We start from the raw sequence: 20,979 nt of genomic DNA on the forward strand, positions 1-20,979 counted from the left end.
CGTCTTGATGCGATCACTGTCTATTTTTGGGGGAAATAATCTACATTTCTGTCAAATTTTTTTAAATTATACTTGTTTGGAAAATAACTGAAAATAAACTTGATTTAACCAATAAAGCGAGCTTCACTATAGATCACGAGCTGTCACGGAAGATCGCGTGTGACAGAGATCTGTGCCTCTTTTCACAAGTTTTTATTGTTTTTTGGTAATTTGCACTGGCGGAATAAAGGACCGAAGTTCCGATCGTAAAACATAGAACGACCGTAAACAATCAGAGGTTCTACGGGAAACCGGAATACTCGTCGCTGACAGCATGTGCGCCCCGTCGCACCTCTTTTACTTCTACGTTGAAGGGATCATTTCTACCGAGTTTTGTTTGTGAAAATTAAAACCCCAAAACTTTGAACTTGTGTTTAACTTTTTTTTATGGGACCCTCAGAACTTGTACTTGGAATAAAGATCTGATTTGTGCTAAAAGATACACAGCAGCTGGACTGAGATTTGATCACCGAGCGGCTTCTTCTCGTTACATTTAATAGATCGGTGGATGGTCATTACGGTTTTGTTTTTGGCATGAAGATCGACCATAGACCTTGATGACAAGTCTGCCTACCTAGGGAGATCAGAGGTCTCGGGCTTGGATCTGACGCTTGTTATTGTTGATGTGTGGGACAGTGACCCCCCAGCGGTACTGCTCCTGGCTGTGAGGTCTTCCTTGCAGTCTGTTGCCATTGATTGGGTTGCGGTGAGGAGTATGGACGATCAGACAAGGATGATGCAGACTTTAGCAGGGGTGAACATGGCCGGTCACTCTGTACAAGGGGGGATGACTTTGCCTCCTCCCCATGGACACGATGGGACCGACGGGGACGGCAGAAAGCAGGATATAGGAGACATCCTACACCAGATCATGACCATCACTGATCAAAGCCTGGATGAGGCGCAAGCAAAGTTGGTTCCCAATGCAATAAAAAAAAAACCTAAACAATACAACCTCATCAGCCTTTCCCTCCCCACACATCACAGCAGCTCATCAGTCCTGTTCATCGCGGAGGGAACCACTTCCCCGTGCAGGCAGTTTGTCAAATAAAGCAACACATGTTTGGGTAGAGATTTGCTGAGATGCAGCTGCAGGCTCCTCTTGCGTGGGGACGAGATGATTCAAAAGCAGGCTGGGATCGGCACCGCTCGCCGCGGCAGCAAAGCAGGCTTTTGTTCCATCTCACGTGTAGATAGATTCCCCCGGTGCCCGTATAAATACAACTTCCAGGACCCCTCTCATCCCCTCTGCCTCTGGGGTAGAAGCTATCCCTTTATATATGATAATATCTAAATAACGCTTGGCATGGGCTGTTTGTCCCTTTACAGTAATTGATTGGCTTTTATATTGTCAAATTGATGCTTATAAATTCCTAGATCACTCAGGTTCCCTTTTTTTTTTCTAAACCAGGGCGATCCCCTTATCTGCTCCCTGCCCCTACAAAGCGAATTGTTTATAGATCTTGCTTTAAGGACCACTTACTTTCCTCCCAACAAACATCTTGTGGTGTAGATGAGCCTGCCAGTGATCTCTGAGACACGAGACAATAAATGCCTATTTTCCTACCCAAGCATTTATTGTTTTATTCTTGGCAACCTGTTTGCATGATTTGTAAACAGCAGTCACTCTTTAATACTGTTTATGTAGTAGGAGTGCACAGATTGTTTCTATCATGCTTTGTTTATATGTCTGTGCCTGTTTCAGTAGCCTAACATTATAAAACCCACCTGCCATTCATTTGCTCATCCTTCAGCAAGTTGAAACATTGTTTATTATTATTTTATTTATTAGTTATTGTGTGTGTGTGTGCAAATCTTAGGATTGTTTCTAGAGATGTTGCTGCAGAAATCAGGGGGCTGAGGGGGAGAAAATAGCAATGTTTGGAAAATATACTGCTGTGTAAAAATTGGCCCTTTTAATAAATCAGTTTTTGATGTGGATGGAAGCAGCTTGTTGCAGACACTGGCAGATTTATATTTGCAATAATAGCAAGCTAATTTGACATGTGAGTAAACATTACAAATTGCATCTCCTTTATGGTAAAAGCTCAACTTACAAGTTGCCTAACACTTTTGGCATGAGTAGCAGGTGTTTCATCAATTCCCCCCCAAAGTGAAACATGTTGTTGGAAATTAATAAACAACATATGGCATATAAATCAGGTATTTTATGAGAGACACACCAGTGAAAATAATGATTATGTGTCAGTTTCGAATGATCATAGTTAAACCCCAGGTATTTTTTTTCCCCGTAATCCATGCCCAAAGAGAGTATATGCTGCATGCCTGTAATCTTTGTCTCGTGCGGCCGTTTTGTACATATTTTGGCACATATAATGTCAGAGAAATTAGAATTTAGAAAGCAGTTTGGATTAATCTTTTTTGTGCTTGATTCTTTTTCAGAAAGCATGCACTTAACTGCCATAGGATGAAGCCAGCACTCTTCAGCGTCCTCTGTGAAATCAAAGAGAAAACAGGTAGGGTCATGCTTTTTTTACTGTGAAACATGGATTTTATTACATGCAGTTTGCCCTGATTGTGCACCGACTCGTGTCCTGGAACTGGGCAACGCCATCTTTGGTCTTATTTATTTTACTCGTCTTGTGTTGTTAAAGCAGCATACAGAAAGATAAAAAAGTATTGATATCCTATACATAGGCAAATAGTTGGAAGCTGTCGTTGCTGTGTACTAGGATGGGGGGAGGGAGAAGTCTACATATGACACAGGACAGAGGACCTTCAAATAGGTTATGGAGCAGCTGGATATTTCTCCTTGACTATTCCTTTAAAGAACAATACAGAGGGAAACGATATGTCTTTAACACCTTAGCTTCCAGGTGAACCTGTAATTTGTCTCTATATTAGAGTGCGGTAAACTAAAATCGCTCTACAGGTTGGCTATGTGGCTTAAAAGGAATTCTCCATGTGAGCCATGGACCCAGACAGAGATGTCTCTACAGACTTCCATTAAGTGGAGATGTTGGAGACTACATCAACAGCATGCATTTGTACAGAGATGTGCAGCCCATCATTACAGTGATTTTCTTCTCAGAAATATCCACAAACCCCCATCATGAGATCAATAAAGGAATCTGAGGTGTTGACACTAAATCAGGTTATTAATTAACTCCACAATCTCACTGTAAAAGATAACTGCGTTTTGTTTTAAAATCCATTTCTCATCTCAGCCTAAAAACGTTAAAACGTATAAGAAAGAAAAAAAAATAGTAACAAAGGTTTTCGCAGTTATTCTTGGCAATTCTGATTTCTTTTGTTCTTGATTTATTGTAGAGAATATCAGTTTTGCTCAGGGGGTAGTGTAATTAAGTGCTCAGTATGTGTGCGTATATATATATATATATAAATATATATATATATAAATACAGTAAATTAAGTTAAACCAAATGTTATACTGCTTTTAAGATATTTTGTTTCTATCACATCAAGGTGTGTAACATACTTATTACCTTAGAAAAACATAAATATTATTATATTAAATAATTATATTATCTGAAAACAATTTTAGGTTAATTATTTTATTAATTAAGATTAATCATTTTTAAGGGAACTCTACAGTGTCATCTGATATGTATTTATATGAGCGGGTCTCCTTATTTATTATTATTTATGGATTTATAAAGCGCCATCATATTCCGCAGCGCTGTACAATGGATAAACACGACATAACAAATAGCACCTAACAGTTTTCACCTACAGAAACAAAAGGTACAGAGGGCCCAATCTACTTATTCCGCCAAACAGATCAAATATTCATGATAAATCTCAACTTTCAGAAGTTCCTATAAAATGACACATGTATTATTTATCGATTGTCGTTGTCTGTTTGCGAAACTGGCAAATCCAACCATGTGGAAATGAAATTAGTCGTTTGGAATTTTGCTTTATTTAAGTTATTTATTTATTTCATACAAATAATCATTAAATAATCCAGGGATTTCAATGGTGTCAGATCACTAGAACCTATTAAGGGTGTCAGTTTCAGTGTTGAGCTTGTCAGTGATACATTGTAGCAAATCAAATGACTACAATATATATATTAATTGCTGGCACACCTAATCAATCACTGTCAATTTCCGTGTGCGTAGAAGGCTTTTTTTTACCCCCAAAATCTATCTCTTTAATTGCTGCTTTCTGTTCGTATAATACACCGCAACCTGATATTTTGAACGCAGCACTGCCTTGAGCTACACTGATTTTAGTCATTCCATATGTGAAATTCATAAAAAAATACACATTTTAATTGTAGCAAAAAAAATACTCTAATCATAATATGTTTTCTGTGCGTTCTTCTTTTTGAAAGCCAAATCTAGCCAATCTTTATAAAAAAAAATATAAATAGTGTCATATAACATCATATGGAGATGTAGCTAGACTTTAAGCGCACCATTATTAGTAATATTTCAACCTATACTGAGTTGCAGACGTTCATTCGCATGTTGGTATTTGAGAGGTAAATGATCATTATATTAATTGTGTGTTAATGTTGCAAATATAACATTCGTATTAGAATCCTTCAAACTTTGTTCCTCCCAGTTTAGGCGGCTTGTAGATAAAGGTTTATCCAGTTCAAACGTCCACCGGTTTCCCAGACTCTGAACGTGGTGGTAAAACTGACAAAGGGAGAGCGTGTGAATGAAGGAAGACGGGCCTTTTACATTATGAATGAGAACATGATTGTTTAAACAGTCATCTTAACATACAAAGAATCAATGGGCATCACCCAAGTAACACATATTATGATAGATATCCAGGCGGTGTATCTTATACGTAGGAGAATGATCAGCTTCTATCCTCCTTGTGCTGCAATGTAGAAACGAGGGGAAAAATTAGACCAGACAAATTGAATTTGCACATCGCGTTGCTGTTGTGTGTCCGACTTGTGCTTTAACAGCCGAAGCAGCTGCTTGTGGAGTTATAAACAATGCTGCATTTCAAGTGTTTGTTTTTATTCTCAGTGGCTGCAATCTGTTTAATGTCACAGAGGGCGGCTGGTTCGTGTGCTTACACTAACACGGAAACTTTACCCTATTAGCTCATCCAAATGAATAGGGTCATGAAACGTTCTTTGTCTTTTAACCATATCATTGTTTCCAAGCATATTATGTACCCGCCGCATCTATCAAAGCGCCGGATCAGAGGAGTCCCGCTCCTTATTTTTTTTTTTTATATAAAAATGCCTTTATTATTTCTGTCGAGTTGACTCTTTGTTCGGGATCAGATGGGAAGTCGTATTCATTAAAAGCAGCAGATAAAAGCGTACAGTCGATTAATCAATGAGTTCGTTTTCCGTTCGGAATAGAAAGGCTTCTTCTTCTTCTTGAAAGGACAGGATATTTGTATACTATCACACGCAGGCTCCCGAGCTTTATTTAGATCCGTGCTTTGCTAACGGCAGCCACAAGGTAGCAGGCTTTTGCATATGTTTTACCCCGTAATTGTTATCTTTCCTGAATTATTTGCTCCGAGAATTACAGTGTTTGTGGGATCATTTTTTTTTATTTTTTTTTCCGATTTGAGGCATTAACCTTACCCGGAATCAATCTCCTGTTTATTTGTGTGTTTGGATTAATAAAAAAAAAAAAAAAGGAGTTAGATGAAACCTGCCTCCTGTGTTTGTTGCATGTAGATGAGAAATGACTTTTTTTTAAATTAAATAAGCAAGCTGTAGATTTTTCAGCTAGCCACAGGCATAAAAATCAATACACTTGAACATATGATTGTGTACAGATTTTTTTTTTTTTAACAAGCCTCAGTCTGTAGGGTTTTTTTTTTATTATTTATCCCCATGTGGGTACATACTGGCAAAACCTGTGATTGCTTCATTAGTATTGCGTACTGAGAAAATTAGAAATATTTTTTAGTTTGTCATAAGAAAGCCAACTACCTCATTGATCTCTGCGAACACCAGCTTTTCTTTATGCTTTATGATGAATCGTAATGACGTTTGGGTAATGTGAAAAATGAAGACTTTTGGGGTCCTAAAAGCTTATGCATATACCAAAAAGCATCTGTTTGGTGGCAGTTTATCCACACATCCCACCGGTGACAGGTAATGCTAGAAGAAAGAAGGCTTATGAAGCGCTCGTAACATTTAGGTACATTGACAGCTGTCAGCCACCTATAAATATATGGTCACTATGGAGCACAAAGCTTAAATGGCATTCATTTAGTAGTAATGTCTAATGGCATACGTGATGGTTTGCCAGATTTGTGGCCTTTTGTGAGTCTTATAAGCAGGACAGACTTGGGAAGATCATAAAATGTAATGAACTTCTCCAGTGAGCGAGGCGTCCATAGGGGAAGCTCGAAGGACTGTCTCAGGCTAGTTGAAGGATTTTTATATGCCTTAGGAGAGTCCGTAGAAACACTCACTGACTGTTTTTGACCCAGAAAACAAGATGTGAGTAGCCATTTGGGGGACCATTAACCGCTTAATTGCCAGGCTACTTCTAACTTTGCCATACAATGCTTTGCTGGTATTTATGGCATCATAAGGGTTAAATAGCAACATGATTTAATTGGCCAAATACAAAACTATCGTTTTGGTCGGAAAAACTAAAATGATTTACGCGTATTACTGCTAACAATCCTAAATAAATAGGGTTTTTTTTTTTACAATATTATATTTGTTATGCACTAAAAGGACTTTTTTTACCTGCACAATACATTGGCGTTACAGATACCATTGGCTCAGACATTTAGATCTTGCCTGGTTTATGCTTTTTTTTTTTTGCCTTGTTTTGTTTTAAAATGTCATTAATTCTGGGGGAATACACTACAGAATAATTGTATGTATTTTAAGTAAGGAATATAATTTCTGCATATTCAAACTGAATAATAGTATTAGTGTTTAGGGGTTTGTCATAGTTAGCATGTCCTTAGAGACACTTTCTCACCATCAAGTGTTAATATAAAATATATGTTGTGTAAGTTAAAAAGTAACTTATTTCTTGTGCTTTATTGCAATATATATATATATATATATATATATACAAAATATCCAGATGAACCCAATTTAAGTAAAATTACTTATTCTGCATAATGATTCCTTAAAAATTGTAATAAACCGAACAGAATAAGAGAATTTAGAATGTATCCATATTTTAAGTGAGAGGTATCCGAATATTTTTTTTTATTCATCGTTCCATATCATCTCAGTACAAAAAGGTAAGAGAGCCTCAAAGTACATTCTCAGGTTTACAAAGGGTTAAACAGCCACAAGCTTGAACTCGATTATAAGGATCTGTTTCCAGACTACATGTCAGCTTCCTCCTGTAAGGTTAAACGCCATCCAGTTATCAATGCAAACTCAATAAATGAAGATAATCACATATATTATGTATAATAACTGGAGCTTAGGCATGAATATTTTATCTTAAAATGATCCATATTTTATCATATTTATATCATATATTTTTCAGGTAATATGTATTTGGTGCTTGTTCCAGGCTTTCTATGCTGTAGAGCAAAAAGAGTCTTTAGGCCAGCTATTTCCTATATATATATATATATATATATATATATATATATTCTTTTTTTTTTTGTCCCGTAGCGCTCAGCCGGTCTCAGGGTGCTCTCGTTTTACACTCCGGTTATAAAGTGATGCGTCTGTTGGCGATATAAAATGTGTAATTATTGCAGTGTTGGGACAGAAGAATATTACACATTTATTCCTTTCTGCACATTGAGATACGTTTTATGAGGACAGCATGAAATGTCATATATTTTCTGATGGCCCCATAAAAGTTATCACTTCCTGAATAAGAATATTGGAATAAAGGCTTTTCATATTCCTCACCTTCCAGAAGGATACACCGTTATGTATTTTCGACATAGAATAAAACGGTGCGTGTTTAACCCCAGCGTAGAAGAAATGCTGCATGGCGCGCGTTTTTAGCATTTGGGCACCGCCGAGACCTACAAATACTTCTCATAGCGAGGGGATCAGGGCAGAAATTCTAAATGACATTGATTCAATTTGAATATTGACCTACATGTAATTTAAAGAGATGCAGCTGGCCAGGAAAAAGCAATAAGAACTGGATTAGTGTCAGTATGCTTTTCCCAACATATTTGCTAACAATAACATATTATTTATTTATATATTAATAGTTTCTAGTTCACCGCACATTATATTTATATTTAGTGCAATTTACTTACATTGATTTGCTATGTGTATGTGTGCGTTTGCTGGAAATATCAACTAGAATTTTATAATCAATATTTTTTTTATTTAACTAAAACATTAAGTGGAATCTTAACATCAGCCAGAGCAAAGCACTATATATAGCGTATATATATATATATATATATTTATTTATTTATCTTCATATATATGTGTATATATATATATATTTATCTATATTCATATATATGTGTATATATATATTTATCTATCTGTTTATCTATATTCATATATATATGTATATGTATATATATATATATTTATCTATATATATATGTATATATATATATACCTACATATCTATCTATCTATCTATCTATCTATCTATCTATCTATCTATCTATATATATGTATATCTATATATACACCTATATATACGGTATTTATCTATCTATCATATATATGTATATATATATTTATATGTGTATGTATATATATATATATATATATATAAATTTGCTGTGTACTGGCCACATACATAAGTTGTGTTGTTTTTTTCCCCTTAGCCCGCAGGCTATAGACTGAATGTCCATTTAACACCACTTTACTCTGTAACAAGTTGTAGTGAATGCAGGGAACTGATGGGTGGATGTGACTTTCTTGTCTAATTACTGGAAAGAAATGTATTTGTTTGCTGTGGCTTTTTTTTCCTCCCCTCCCTTATTGCACCAGTTCACACCAGGAGAAGAATGCGGTGTTTGTTTTCCCCGCACAGCTTTGTTGGAAACCAACCCTCTTTACCAAGGTGATCGGACAGACTCACATCTCACCAACCTCACAAAGCTGGCCTCTGTCATCACGCTGACCTCGCGTCACACTCCCCTACCGGCCGTGCTCGTTCTGAATTATGAACGTTGTAAATAATTCACATCAATATTTAATATAAATTATGGAATTATTAAATTTCTGTCTCTTCTCACTGTCGGTGTTTCAGCAAACTTAAAGCAATCACACAAGCCTTTGTGATGGATGAGAGTTTAAAAACCTGCCGGTTTCAGCACCCGTATAAAGTGCTCACACTGCCCTATGTATACGCTAGTTTTATATAAGCTCATGAGTGTCATTATGGGAATCTGTAGGAGCAACCGTGTATTAAACCTGTATCTGATACATTCGGAATTCAGAAATGGTATGTCTGATTTAGTAAAAATGACAAATCCTGTGTCAGTCATTATGCACAGTGAATAATAAACTTTTCTCCCCCAAAAAGTGAATGTTGATTTTGGCAACTATAGCTGACCCCTAGTAACTATAAACTATAACAATAGTCCTACTTCTTAAAAGGAGAAGAATTTCGCAACAGTTTCTTAATTTCAGGTTATTTAGTTCTCTTTCATATATTGGCTGACCTAGGCTTCTCAGCATGAATGCATAAAAACTCAAATGAGAACTGCTGCATTTTTGCCCACGCCGTACAATCTCCCTAGTGTGCGTTCTCCTGACAGCCGCAGGGAGCCTATTGAAATTGCTTGTAAATTTAACAGCGTCCCGGAGATGTTAGCCCACAAGGATTCCCATCGTGTCGCTTAACACTGCGGCACGCAGAGCGCTGGCTGCCAAGTTAAAGGGTCATCTGCCCCGCGCGAGGGTCCCTCTCAAACAAGAAAGGGCGTCAGAGCTTCTGCGTCTGCTGACTGTCGGTGTTGGTGGATTTGGGCCAACGTGTTGAAGTGACGGAACACTTTTGAATATAGTGTGGATACAGACGAAGTGTTTCACAGATTAGAAATGATCCTATTACACATATGTTGTGTCTCGGGGTTTCTTTCTGTGCTTGTGAACATCATCACGAGAAGTTTTTACTTAAACTATAAGAGGAAGCCGTAGTGTAAGTCAGTAGTCTATAGTAGAAAGGTAAAGGTTTTTAACCCCGTCCTGACAATGGCAAAACTAATTCTATTGAGCCAACCTGGTGGTGAGAATGTGAACGAAAGGACAGTGTGAAGGTAGTACTACTAGTCATAGTAAGGAGATCGAAAGTAAATTTCATTTGTTGTATTATTGTGTATTTTTTGCGCTCCTTTAGACGGACAGATCCATGACGTTTTTCTTAGTCATGTTAGTGTTATATCAACTGTTTCAGTATTTACGAGTACAGTGAAGCCTCGGCTGCAGCGCAAAGTTTGCAAAAATAGGACCCACAATTCTTTAAATTGCAAATAGATCTATTTTGCAGCTGGGGTATTTCTGCACGTACAAGAGTGTAATCCTGTCTAATCCAACACAATTTACTTGCCATGATGTCATAAACTACACTTCATGCACAGTTTAATTTATGTAATGGTTTAATGTATAGTGTAATAATGGTGGGCTGTGTTCCTGCCACTTAGTAATAATAATAATTATGATAATAAATTAATAATTGAAATGATTAATAATAATAATAATTATTATTATTATTGTTATATTCATTTTTAAGCAATACTACTGATTTCCCTTTGTAATAGCATACATACATTTAGCAATAGTTCTTTCTGACGTAGGGCAAAGACACTTTACCTCCCTCTGGGTCTTGTAAACTCCTTATGTACCATTCTGCATCTATTAGTTCAACTGTTTTTCCGCTCATAAGGAAAAAAAAAAGCAGACATTTCTTAACGAGGGGATATATTCCATTTATTTAAGCAAATATGTTGGAGCTTGTGATCTAATTAGGACCCCTAGGAATCACAGCGAAAAAAGATCCACCTTATCGTGAAAGCATTTCAGTAGCATAAATGAATGCCCATCGTTTCATCAAATGCTCTCATTTAGCTATACTTGTACCCTGCTATTAAAAAAGCTCTTCTTCCCTATTAAGAGCATTTGAATTACTTACTAGTATAACTGTATGCAAATTAGCCATAAATTGATCAGGGCTACTTATTCTGTTGCTTTTAAAATATTTTATTCATGCCGGAAAAATGACCATAACCAACCTCAATCCGTATTTGTTTCTTTTATCATTTTGTTGTATTTTATTTTTGTTAATGGTAAGCATGCAAACCTTGGCCTCTCATTCGGAACTGACTATCTGTCTCGGGAGCCAATTTTTAAATGTTATGAAACGCATTCTTATGTTCTATTTCTTTACCTTTTGGGAGAAAAAAAACAAGTCCTGTTTCCAAAAAATGCAGTATGTGTTAACTGCAACTAGTGTTATTATTATTATTATTATTATCTTTTATTTATATAGCGCTAAACAATTTACATAGGGCTTTATACAATACATATATTCAAGGGGTACGACAAGGCGAGAATTGACAGATTAAGACAAACCGATACATTAGGTGGAGAGAGCCCGGCTCGCAAGCTTAAAGTTATATTAGTTTAATGTCAAAAAGGGGTTAGTATGGAATCTATATGGGAGGATCTTCAAGACAAAGGTCTCTACCTTTCTCCAATACGTCACCTGTATATATTTACATTCTGTTACATTTTCCATTCTTAATATCTCCAAAATATTAAGTATTTTGTGACAACATACAAGCAACAGCAGGACAATTTAAAGTGTTTGTTTTCAAGAACGATTATACTCCACGCAGCTCACCCACATTTATTATTCTAAACACCGTTATGTGAAAATCTATATGTCTCGCAGTTCCATAATAAATTTAGAAGGAAAAAAAAATAATCTAGTAATTATAGCATGGGGCATAATATGTCCTAGACAGTACTCCAACATCTTGTAAATTCATATACTTAGCAGATGCCGATAAGTTTGGCAATTATCGTTTTCTTTCCTTTTCTTCCTCCGTCTTGGCGAACAGTAGTAAAACAGTGTGCGGTAAAAGTGTTTAGAGAGAGAGATAAATAAGTTGAGCGGTTTTGCATTGCAAAGTGGTTGGTGGTATGTGTATTTTTTTTTTTTTTTTTTCCTGCAAGCCTTTCTTGGCTTCTTCTAAACTGCTATTGTGAGCCCCAAGCAGATTTTCCCATTGCTAATGTCCTAGAAGTATTAATTCACTTTGAAATGCTAATTAGAGGGCATTATGCAAGAAATGAGATTAAGTGGCAGCGTGAAGCCATTTGCCTGTCAGTAAATTGAGAGTTTTAGCATCAAGAAGAGCTTTGTTTTTTTTTTTTCCATGCATTTCTCTCGATTTTGCATATAAATAAAATTGATTGAAAGCACTCAAGAAGCTTCCAGAATCAAGCAGGATCTTTCCATCTTTTCCAACACCCTACATTACCATTTTACTCATTAAAGGTTCTGACCTCAAAACAATACGTATTGGGTTAAATCTCGGTGGTGCACAAACGTCTCTGAATTCCAGCCAGCGTTTTCGGGTCTGTTTTTGTTTGTTGGGTTAGTAAGGCTGAAACGGTTGGCCAGAGGACAAGGCCTGCTTACAGGGGACGTGGGGGTCCGTAAAATCGTATTATTTGGTTAACCCAGACATAGCCCAAGTAAGTCAGGGTGAGGTGGGATCTTTTAATCAAAGACAATTCTAATAAATGCATCAAAGGGCTTAATGAATCTTCTGCTCCCCTGTTGTATAAGAATGTTTACGTCCTCAGTTGTTCTTTAGATCTCCAGTAAAGCACCATTTAATATGCGGAGCCCTAATGCTTCGAAGTCAGGATCGCTGTAGTAGATTCCCCTCTCTTTTCTTTTGCAAGAAGCTAACAGCCCGTTGGAAGCTGTTTATCCTTCTCTGAAGTTCTGTGTAAAGTCTAGGGATAGAAAGCAGACCTGGCATCTTAATTCCAGACATATTTATTAACCCTTTCTATAGTATGGTGAAATAATATAGTATAGTGAACTGTTGAGCTTTAGTGTAATTCCATCGGGGCCGTTAGGTATAAGTAAATGTTAAATATGGTCTTACTGAGACACTCCCTTTCTTATTTTAATTGTTTTAAGATATGATTATTACACCCCTCTCGTCTTGAAAGCTAAAAATCTACATGTTAAATACCTGAAGGATTTACTGTTTCAGACAGCACAGTGGCCCCAATGCCGAAAGGGAATGTGACGTTCAAGTCATGTGACCAACAGTGTTCTTATAAATTTACTAATCCTGCACATTTTTCAGTCTGTCGTTATACATCTGCAGCTGCCAGGTTAAGCAAGACAGTAACTTTTAGTTCAGTGCAAGAAAAAGAAAAATGAAAATGACCCAAGACCGCATCAAGATCTAGTGCTCCATTTAAAAGGCAAGAGTGTGTTATAAATTTGCCATGTTTTGCATTAGAAAATATAAGTAAAAGCAAGATGTCATTTATGTCGCGTCCATTAACGGGATGATATTGCACACTTGTGTCACGTAGTCTGAGAAATGCCTTTCTGCTACTAATTTGGTTTTGTGACGGAAGTCTAAACATGCATCCTTCTGTGGTCCCACCGATCGTAAGCAAAACCAAGATAAATGAATCAGTTACCCGTATACGTACATATTTATTTAGAGATTGGTTGATTGCTGAAAAGAAAATTGGCTTAGTCAAAGTTTCTTCCGTTTCTTTTTTGATGTAGGCCATTGTTCAATCCCATGTCAATTCTAGAAGCCTCATCCAAACAAACTGACATTAGTGCCTACCTTATCACTCTCATGTATTTTAATATATATATATATATATATATATATATATATTCCTACTGCTAACTACCCCCACCTTGGAAAACCACTTAAATGGGCTATCTCTGAATAGTGGCTATGTGGCTCCTAAAGATATCCTTCAGACATCAGTAATACCGGTGACGATAACACCTGGGCCACCACTGAGAACCACTAGATCAACACAAACGTCTCGTAAATTAAGAAAGTTATTTCAACCTTTTCTCAAGCAGGGTTTTGAATTTTTGGTTTAAAATAAGCAAACACAGGATAATGGTAACGCATGATATTCGTGGAAAATCTTAGCAATCCAAATAAAATACACTTATGCCAATATGGACACGTCTAAGACTGTATAGTGAAGGGCTTTTGTCACTTTCGGTTTCCTACGGAATTCCACATGCTTATAGCAAACCAAAAGTGACAAAAGCCCTTCGCTATGCAAGCTAAATTAAGAAACCATTAATATAAAAAATAAATGACAACAATAATTTTCTGCATGGTAATCCCTACCAGAATATAGAGTGAAACCACTGAAGAAAAGTCTGCAGCTAATTATGAACTCCAGACAGAATGAATCAACTTGCATTGTGTATAGAACAGAGTTTATGATAACATGAAGGTGCAAACTGCAATCGATGACAAAATGTATTGCCTCTAGTTATACAACCCTGCTTGCTTTTTTATGTTTTTTTTTTAATCTTTTATTTACCATTACGTCCTCAGAATTAATTACCAAAATGGTCCCTCTCTTCCGTTGTCACTGACAGAACAGTGCCCCCAAATCCTATATTCTGCGTCCCAAGTGCATTATTTTACATTTATCAACATTAAACTGCAGCTGCCACATCCATTCTTCTAATTTACTTAAATAACTTGCCATTTAACTTGTTCCACCAGGAATGTCTACCCTTTTGCAGACCTTTGTATCATCTGCAAAAAGACATAACTTACCATTAAGACCTTCAGGAATCTTACTAATAAGTACAGGTCCCAATACTGATCCAATATCGGCCATATAAGTTATATGTTTCTATACAATGGAAACTTTCAAGATTACAAAACCTACATTTACAATTATACAAAATGATCTCTAAAAAGTACAATTAGAATAAAATATTTCAGTCTAGCCTTTTCCTCTCTCTCTCTCTCTCTCTCTCGCTCTCGCTCTCTCTCTCGCCTTCCATGTTCTATGAACATAGAATATTCATATGCTCTGCATAATCCGTATTGTCAGTTCCTTTATTACTTTTCTGTTTTTAATTAGCGAAAGCACTTTTTTGAGTTACATATTTAATTACATTGGAAGAAGGGCACTCATTCATAAAGAACCTGTACCTGAGAGTACGATAAACAAATACGATCAAAATATTGTATATTTTCCATATTTGATAATTGACATATAAAATATAGTCAATATCTCTCGATATGCCTATTCCTAAAACAGAGATCAATATAATATCCAGAATGTTTGTACTCCAGACATCGATGTATTGTGTATATATATATATATATATGTACACAAGCTGTCATCCTACAGGTTTAAATTTGAGTCGAAAAGTGCTCTGATTTCTCTTTGACCTCCTGGACATATATTTCTTGCCATTCCTGTGTAAATTACCCCTCCGTAAAAAGTACAGCCAGCGATTGTGCAGAGGCTAACATGATCCATAGCGGTAACGTGCGAGTTTTATGGCATTTTATGCTGAAGTTTTCTCAAAAATTATAGCACAATCCTGTCACTATAAAACCGGATGATAGGTAATAACAGGCAGGGGGAGGATTTCAAAATTTTTTTACTCGTTGTTGCTTCCGAAGAAATTGATTGTTTTTTATTATTTTTTTTTTTTTTTTTTTACCCAGCTGTAGCAATCCTTAAAAAAATAAACGATTGCAAACCTTTGGACAATATTGCGGTTAAATGATTGTCTATTATTTGTAGTTTGAAGTAATTTAGTGGATCGCAGATGACGTTCTTCGTCTGTGAAGTTATTTGCTGAGTATATTCTCTGTATTATCTTGAGGAGCCACTGGGGATGGACGTGCCAGAGCACATAATCTATAAAACCCCTAATGTTAACGGGTCCAAAAAAGTGAAGTTATACACAGTCTTGCTAAGAGCGCCATAAAGATGTAGGTTGATTGGCATACCTGAGAACTTCTGGGCTCCGGCTGCCTGGAGCCTTCCCTTGCGGGACGCGGCCAGGACTGCACACTGACATCGGTGGGTCAAACCCGGAGAGTTCCCAGGTATGTTGATTGGATCCATAGACTATGACAACAATTCACCATTTCAGCCATCGCTGTGGTTCCTATCATTTATAACAGTAAAATAAAAGGAACAAACTTTATGGGGTGGGGAACCTCCATTGGGACCTGAATCTGAAAACCAACTTGACAACAAACCAACACGAACCCTAAACCTGAGAAACTATGGAGGGCAGTAAAGATGTCAACCTTGATATCCAGGGCTGGAGAAAACCCTGCAGCCAGGTAGCCACGGCTTCTATAACGTTTGTACCGGTGGAGTTTGTGTCATATTGATTATAATAATTTTTTTTTATTGTTTTATATAGCGCCATCAAATGCCGTAGCGCTGTACAATGGGTGGACAGGACATAACAAGTAGTGCATAACATAACAAATTGACTTACAGGTGAGGAGGGCCCTGCTCAAACGAGCTTCAAGGAAACCATTTTTATGAGTAAAACTAGAATTTGGGTTTTTTTACAATATCCTGTGTGATTTCTAAGTTCTTCCTATATTTCTCCTGCTCTGGGCTTATCCGTAGTAAAACCGCCCCAGTCCTCCATATTTAACCTACTGAACACGCGTGTGACGTTAGTTCATATCGGTGCCGAGTAAAGACTGCCGGTGTAACAGCAGCGTGCCGCTCCGAGTCCGCATTTAGCTGGAGATTCGTCTTCTGCAGCTTAATGAAATCTGCTAAGATCCAAACAACCTGACTTATTTTTTTGCAAATTGATTGCACAGACCCTGCCAGCTCAGTTTTGCATGACAAAATGGCTCTTCTTCGTCGTCGTGACTTCTCTCCGCGCCTCTGGTTAGGTATGGCAGGAACGCTAGTTTTTATTTACATGTTGCCAAGCTTAATCGTGCCTTCTGACATCTCTATAATTACCAGGCCATTTACACGGAGGAGTAACAGACTTGCATCCAACGCAGCTCAAAAAGAGTCAATGTGTCCTAATAAATGTGTAGCAAACGTTATGATTGTCTCTAAGGATCACACTCTCATAGGCGGTTTTTGTTCTCATCCAATTTTTTTTTTACTGAGCATTTTTTGTTTATATTGTGGGGCAAAGCAGAAGAAATGTGCTGATGTTCTAAAAACCATGTGCCAGGGATTGTATATGTAGTTCTAGTTATTATATATGACATCGAGTTCCCTCGTACTCCAACATATACCTCACTTCAAATATTTCTTACTAATTTTTGCATTGGCTGAATAGCAGAGGACTGTTGCATATATTTTATTTTTGGGGGGCAGAAGTTATAGAAAATTACCATTACTGATGATAGGCCCTATTGTGAGGTTGTATGTAATCAACAGTGAAACAACATGTTCATCCCAATATAGGTGATTATTGGGGGGGGGGCTCTTTTGCAGCAAGCAAGCTACAATAATGTATTTGCCAAGTATAATGCTGGTTATTTCCATAGCACCTCTGCTTCATGAGAATATCCCCAGCACTGTTTCTGATATTATGTGTATTTTATCACAACTACTATCTTTTTTTGTGTGTAGTGCTCCATTTATGTGAAGTTCAATATTTACTATAAAATGCTGAAAATATGTTTCTGAGCAGATACCATACACACTTGTTTAAAATAAATAAATGAATAATAACAGCAGTGCCATGAGCGGCACACACACACAATATATATATAATATATGTATATTTATCTATCTATCTATAATGTGTGTGTGTGTGTGCGTGTGCCCAGCTCATGGCGCTGCTGTTATTATTAATTTATATATATATATATATATATATATATATATATATATATATATATAATATTATATATATAAAAATATATATATGTATATTTATATGTAATATGTGTGTGTGTGCATTATTAATAATTTATATATATAATATTATATATATATAAATATATATATATATAATATGTGTGTGCAGCTCATGGCACTGCTGGTTTGCACGGCTGCATGCTGACCTCTGAGGAATAATTATAAGGAAACGGTGGTGTTGATAGATATTATTACAGATAGCTTGTCCCGACTGGAGATTTGCAGCAGGAAAGCAACTTGTCTTGTTCACAAAGTGCTAGTGTTTCTGCCCTTATCCACACCATCAATATAACCCATTCTGTCAGGAGCCTGGCGGTGGTCAGCAGTAATGTAAATATTTGTAGGATGAGGGTGTTCTACAGGCTTCAGTCAACTGGTGTAAAGCTGCTCCAGACAGCTTAGTAAGTGTATGCCGGAAAACAGATTCCAATTTATCCACGAAACAATTGTCTTTGGCTCCCCCAAACCGACCACTAGATCCAAGCCAGCTGTCACAGGCTGATGACCAGCGTATTAGGTATAAAGTAAAGTAGAGCTAGAAGTTTGGGAGAGTTTGGACTCCTCTCATGCACCCAGTGATATTTTTACTAAAAAAAATGTAAATTCTGAACAGTTATTCACATGGAAGAGGCAACTAGTCCCGTGTTCTTCTAATTGGCAGTTTAATGTTTTTCGCTTGCCGTACATACATTTTCTGCAAGCGGAGGTGGAACGTTTATCATTTCAGTTTGGGGAATGAACAGAAATGTTGTGCTTTGAATTTTTTCCACTGATGCAGAAGTTTGCAGACAGCGTCTGGAACTTGTATGTACCCTCGCACGCTTTTGTTTTTCATCATCTTCTTTCTTATCCAACTATAGATTATGCAAATTAGCTTTTATAGCAAATCGCAAAACAATTAACATACTCCCAACAATTTTTTAGTAGGTTAATTGCAAAAAGAATACTGTAACTTGTACATGCGGCCCTTAAATAAGCCTTGGAAGGGATGCTTGGTAGAAGTGTGCGATCACGAGGAGCCAGGAGTTATTTGAGATGAATCTTGGATGTTTTGAGTGTGTGGAGAGGTTGTGCAAGCTCTATAGAAGAACTTTCCACTTCTCAAGTGACTTTAATCATAAACGAGGAGAACATTTAGCATTGTAAATATAAATACGTGGCAGAAGAATTGGATTCAGTGACCTTGCTCTCAAGTTGAACACAAGTTGGAGATGCAATCGAGGTCCACCAGTCACCATGCCAAAGATTGCAAAGCAGTGCTCTTATCATTAGCATACTTTGGTTACAACTTCTCAAAAGAAATATTATATTACACAGAATATATTATTTTTATCATTGAGTTGTAGGAACCACTGAGAGTACGAATACCTTTTTTAGTAGCGTTCCAGCCAGACACCGCAATAATGCCTCGGTCTCAGAAGCGTTACTGCTGGTAATATATTCGGACTCCTTTTTTAGTGATGGGATGATGTATACGTGCGCAGGGACACAGACGACCAAGATTTTCAGTTTAAATCACTGAAAGCATTGCCCTTTGCTCAGACTCACATTATAATCCTTTAACCACAAACCACCAATTCTATTAATGGGAAGAGCACTCAAGAGAAGAAACTTCAGCTTTTTACCTTCACCCGACTGAAAGAAAACCGGTCGTCGGCGTCGGCTGTTTGATCTGTTTAATTCAACATGTACTCCATGCACAATAAAATGCAGTAGGGTTCTCAGAAAGATTGCGAATTAGTATGGAAAATAACACTGATTATGTGTAAAGCAGGAACCTAATTCATCCCACCATAAAACAGGCATATCTCTGCTTACCTCTCCTATAAAGTAAACGGGAAGGCGCTTAATGGTTTGGTTCACTGCAAACACTTCCGATAACAGCGGAATTACTTATCGCACCACAGGCTGAGTCTTGTGTTGGTGAATGCCGACTTACTTTTAATATTTAAATGCAGTGCCCTGAAATGAATACCAGTTTGGTTATTGTACATAATATCTGTAAATCATTCTAAAGTTTCCAGATGGAGCATACAAAAAAAACCCAAAACATAAAATGTACAATAAAGTTCTCTATGTAGGACTTCAACGTTAATTCAAAGCAAGAAACACTTTCTAATCGCTTTGCTTCACTATTAATTTGTCATAAATGTAATCCTTCTCGTTTATCCTCTATACATGCTTTTACTGCTCTACAGATCCATAAAAAAACTTGTTTACTAACAGATTTTTTTCCCGAAAGAAATAATTTTTTTAGTTTTTAAGGAAACAAAATCATTTTTAGTCATTTTTGCTTGATCTTGTGTTTGAAGGCTAATACTATGAATAACGCCGGTCTAATCCTTACCCAAATGCGTTACTTTATATTTATTGCGCAAGAGGATTATTTTGGTTCTCTTAAATGTTGTCCCCATACGGACTTGCCATTCCCGGTTGGAACAAAAGAGTTAATAATGTATCAAGCCGCATGTAGATATCCTCTCCAGAGACATTAAATAATCTGTAATCCATTTCCAAGGACACTGTCATTACAAATGTCTTAAATTTGAGATTCCTAAGTGAGGCCAAAGAGTTCACTCCAGTAATTCATCCAACTTTTATTTACACATTCTTTCAGCGTGAGGCTACAGTCCTTTCCCTGTTTAGGAGAGCTTTCATGGTAAAAAAATTATGGTTTAATAAAACTATGAAGAAATGTTATACTTTATAACATCAAAACACGTTTGTTTTTATTCTCTGAAGTCTTAGGTTTCAAATTTATTAGGAAAGTTTCCCCCAGGATTATAGGGAACTATTCTAAAGAATGGATCTCTTTCTACCTTGAAAAAAAGTAGATATCTTTAACGAACTTTTAGCCCCTATAGATGATAGACGGCAGAAACGCTCGCAATCTCTATCTTAGTATATAAACTACTCTGCAAGAAACGTGGATTCACACTGTAATAGTTTGTGGGGGGACAACTTCACATAGCTTGTGGCCAGGCCCGGACTGGGACAAAAAATAGGCCCGGGCATTTAAGCCCGAGCAGCCCATATTTATTTATTTATTTATTGTTAAAGCCCACCCTTCATGTACCATCTTTGCATTTACTCATTCACACAAATCATTAACACATTCATTAATGCAGTCTCACAAA

General features: G+C 36.8%; 1 protein-coding gene across 5 annotated transcripts in view; it reads left to right on the top strand.

Annotated features, from left to right (window-relative positions):
- The first annotated feature begins 754 nt into the window (after positions 1-754).
- Positions 755-20,979, top strand: part of LOC149284943 (pre-B-cell leukemia transcription factor 3-like) — a 113,120-nt gene continuing 92,895 nt past the window's right edge. For 3 of the 5 annotated variants that reach the window (XM_089495995.1, XM_089495997.1, XM_089495998.1), the window contains exons 1-2: positions 755-951; positions 2,443-2,516. In XM_089495995.1, coding sequence (XP_089352121.1) covers positions 755-951; positions 2,443-2,516 — 271 coding nt within the window. Of the gene's footprint in view, positions 1,037-1,122; positions 1,135-2,442; positions 2,517-20,979 lie in introns of all 5 variants that reach the window. The other 2 variants (XM_089495996.1, XM_089495994.1) reach the window with 2 other exon arrangements.

The sequence above is a fragment of the Sceloporus occidentalis genome, unplaced genomic scaffold (genome assembly GCF_023333645.1).
Source record: "Sceloporus occidentalis isolate IW3139 unplaced genomic scaffold, rSceOcc1.0.p SCAF_87, whole genome shotgun sequence".
In the NCBI taxonomy this organism is placed as follows: domain Eukaryota; kingdom Metazoa; phylum Chordata; class Lepidosauria; order Squamata; family Phrynosomatidae; genus Sceloporus; species Sceloporus occidentalis.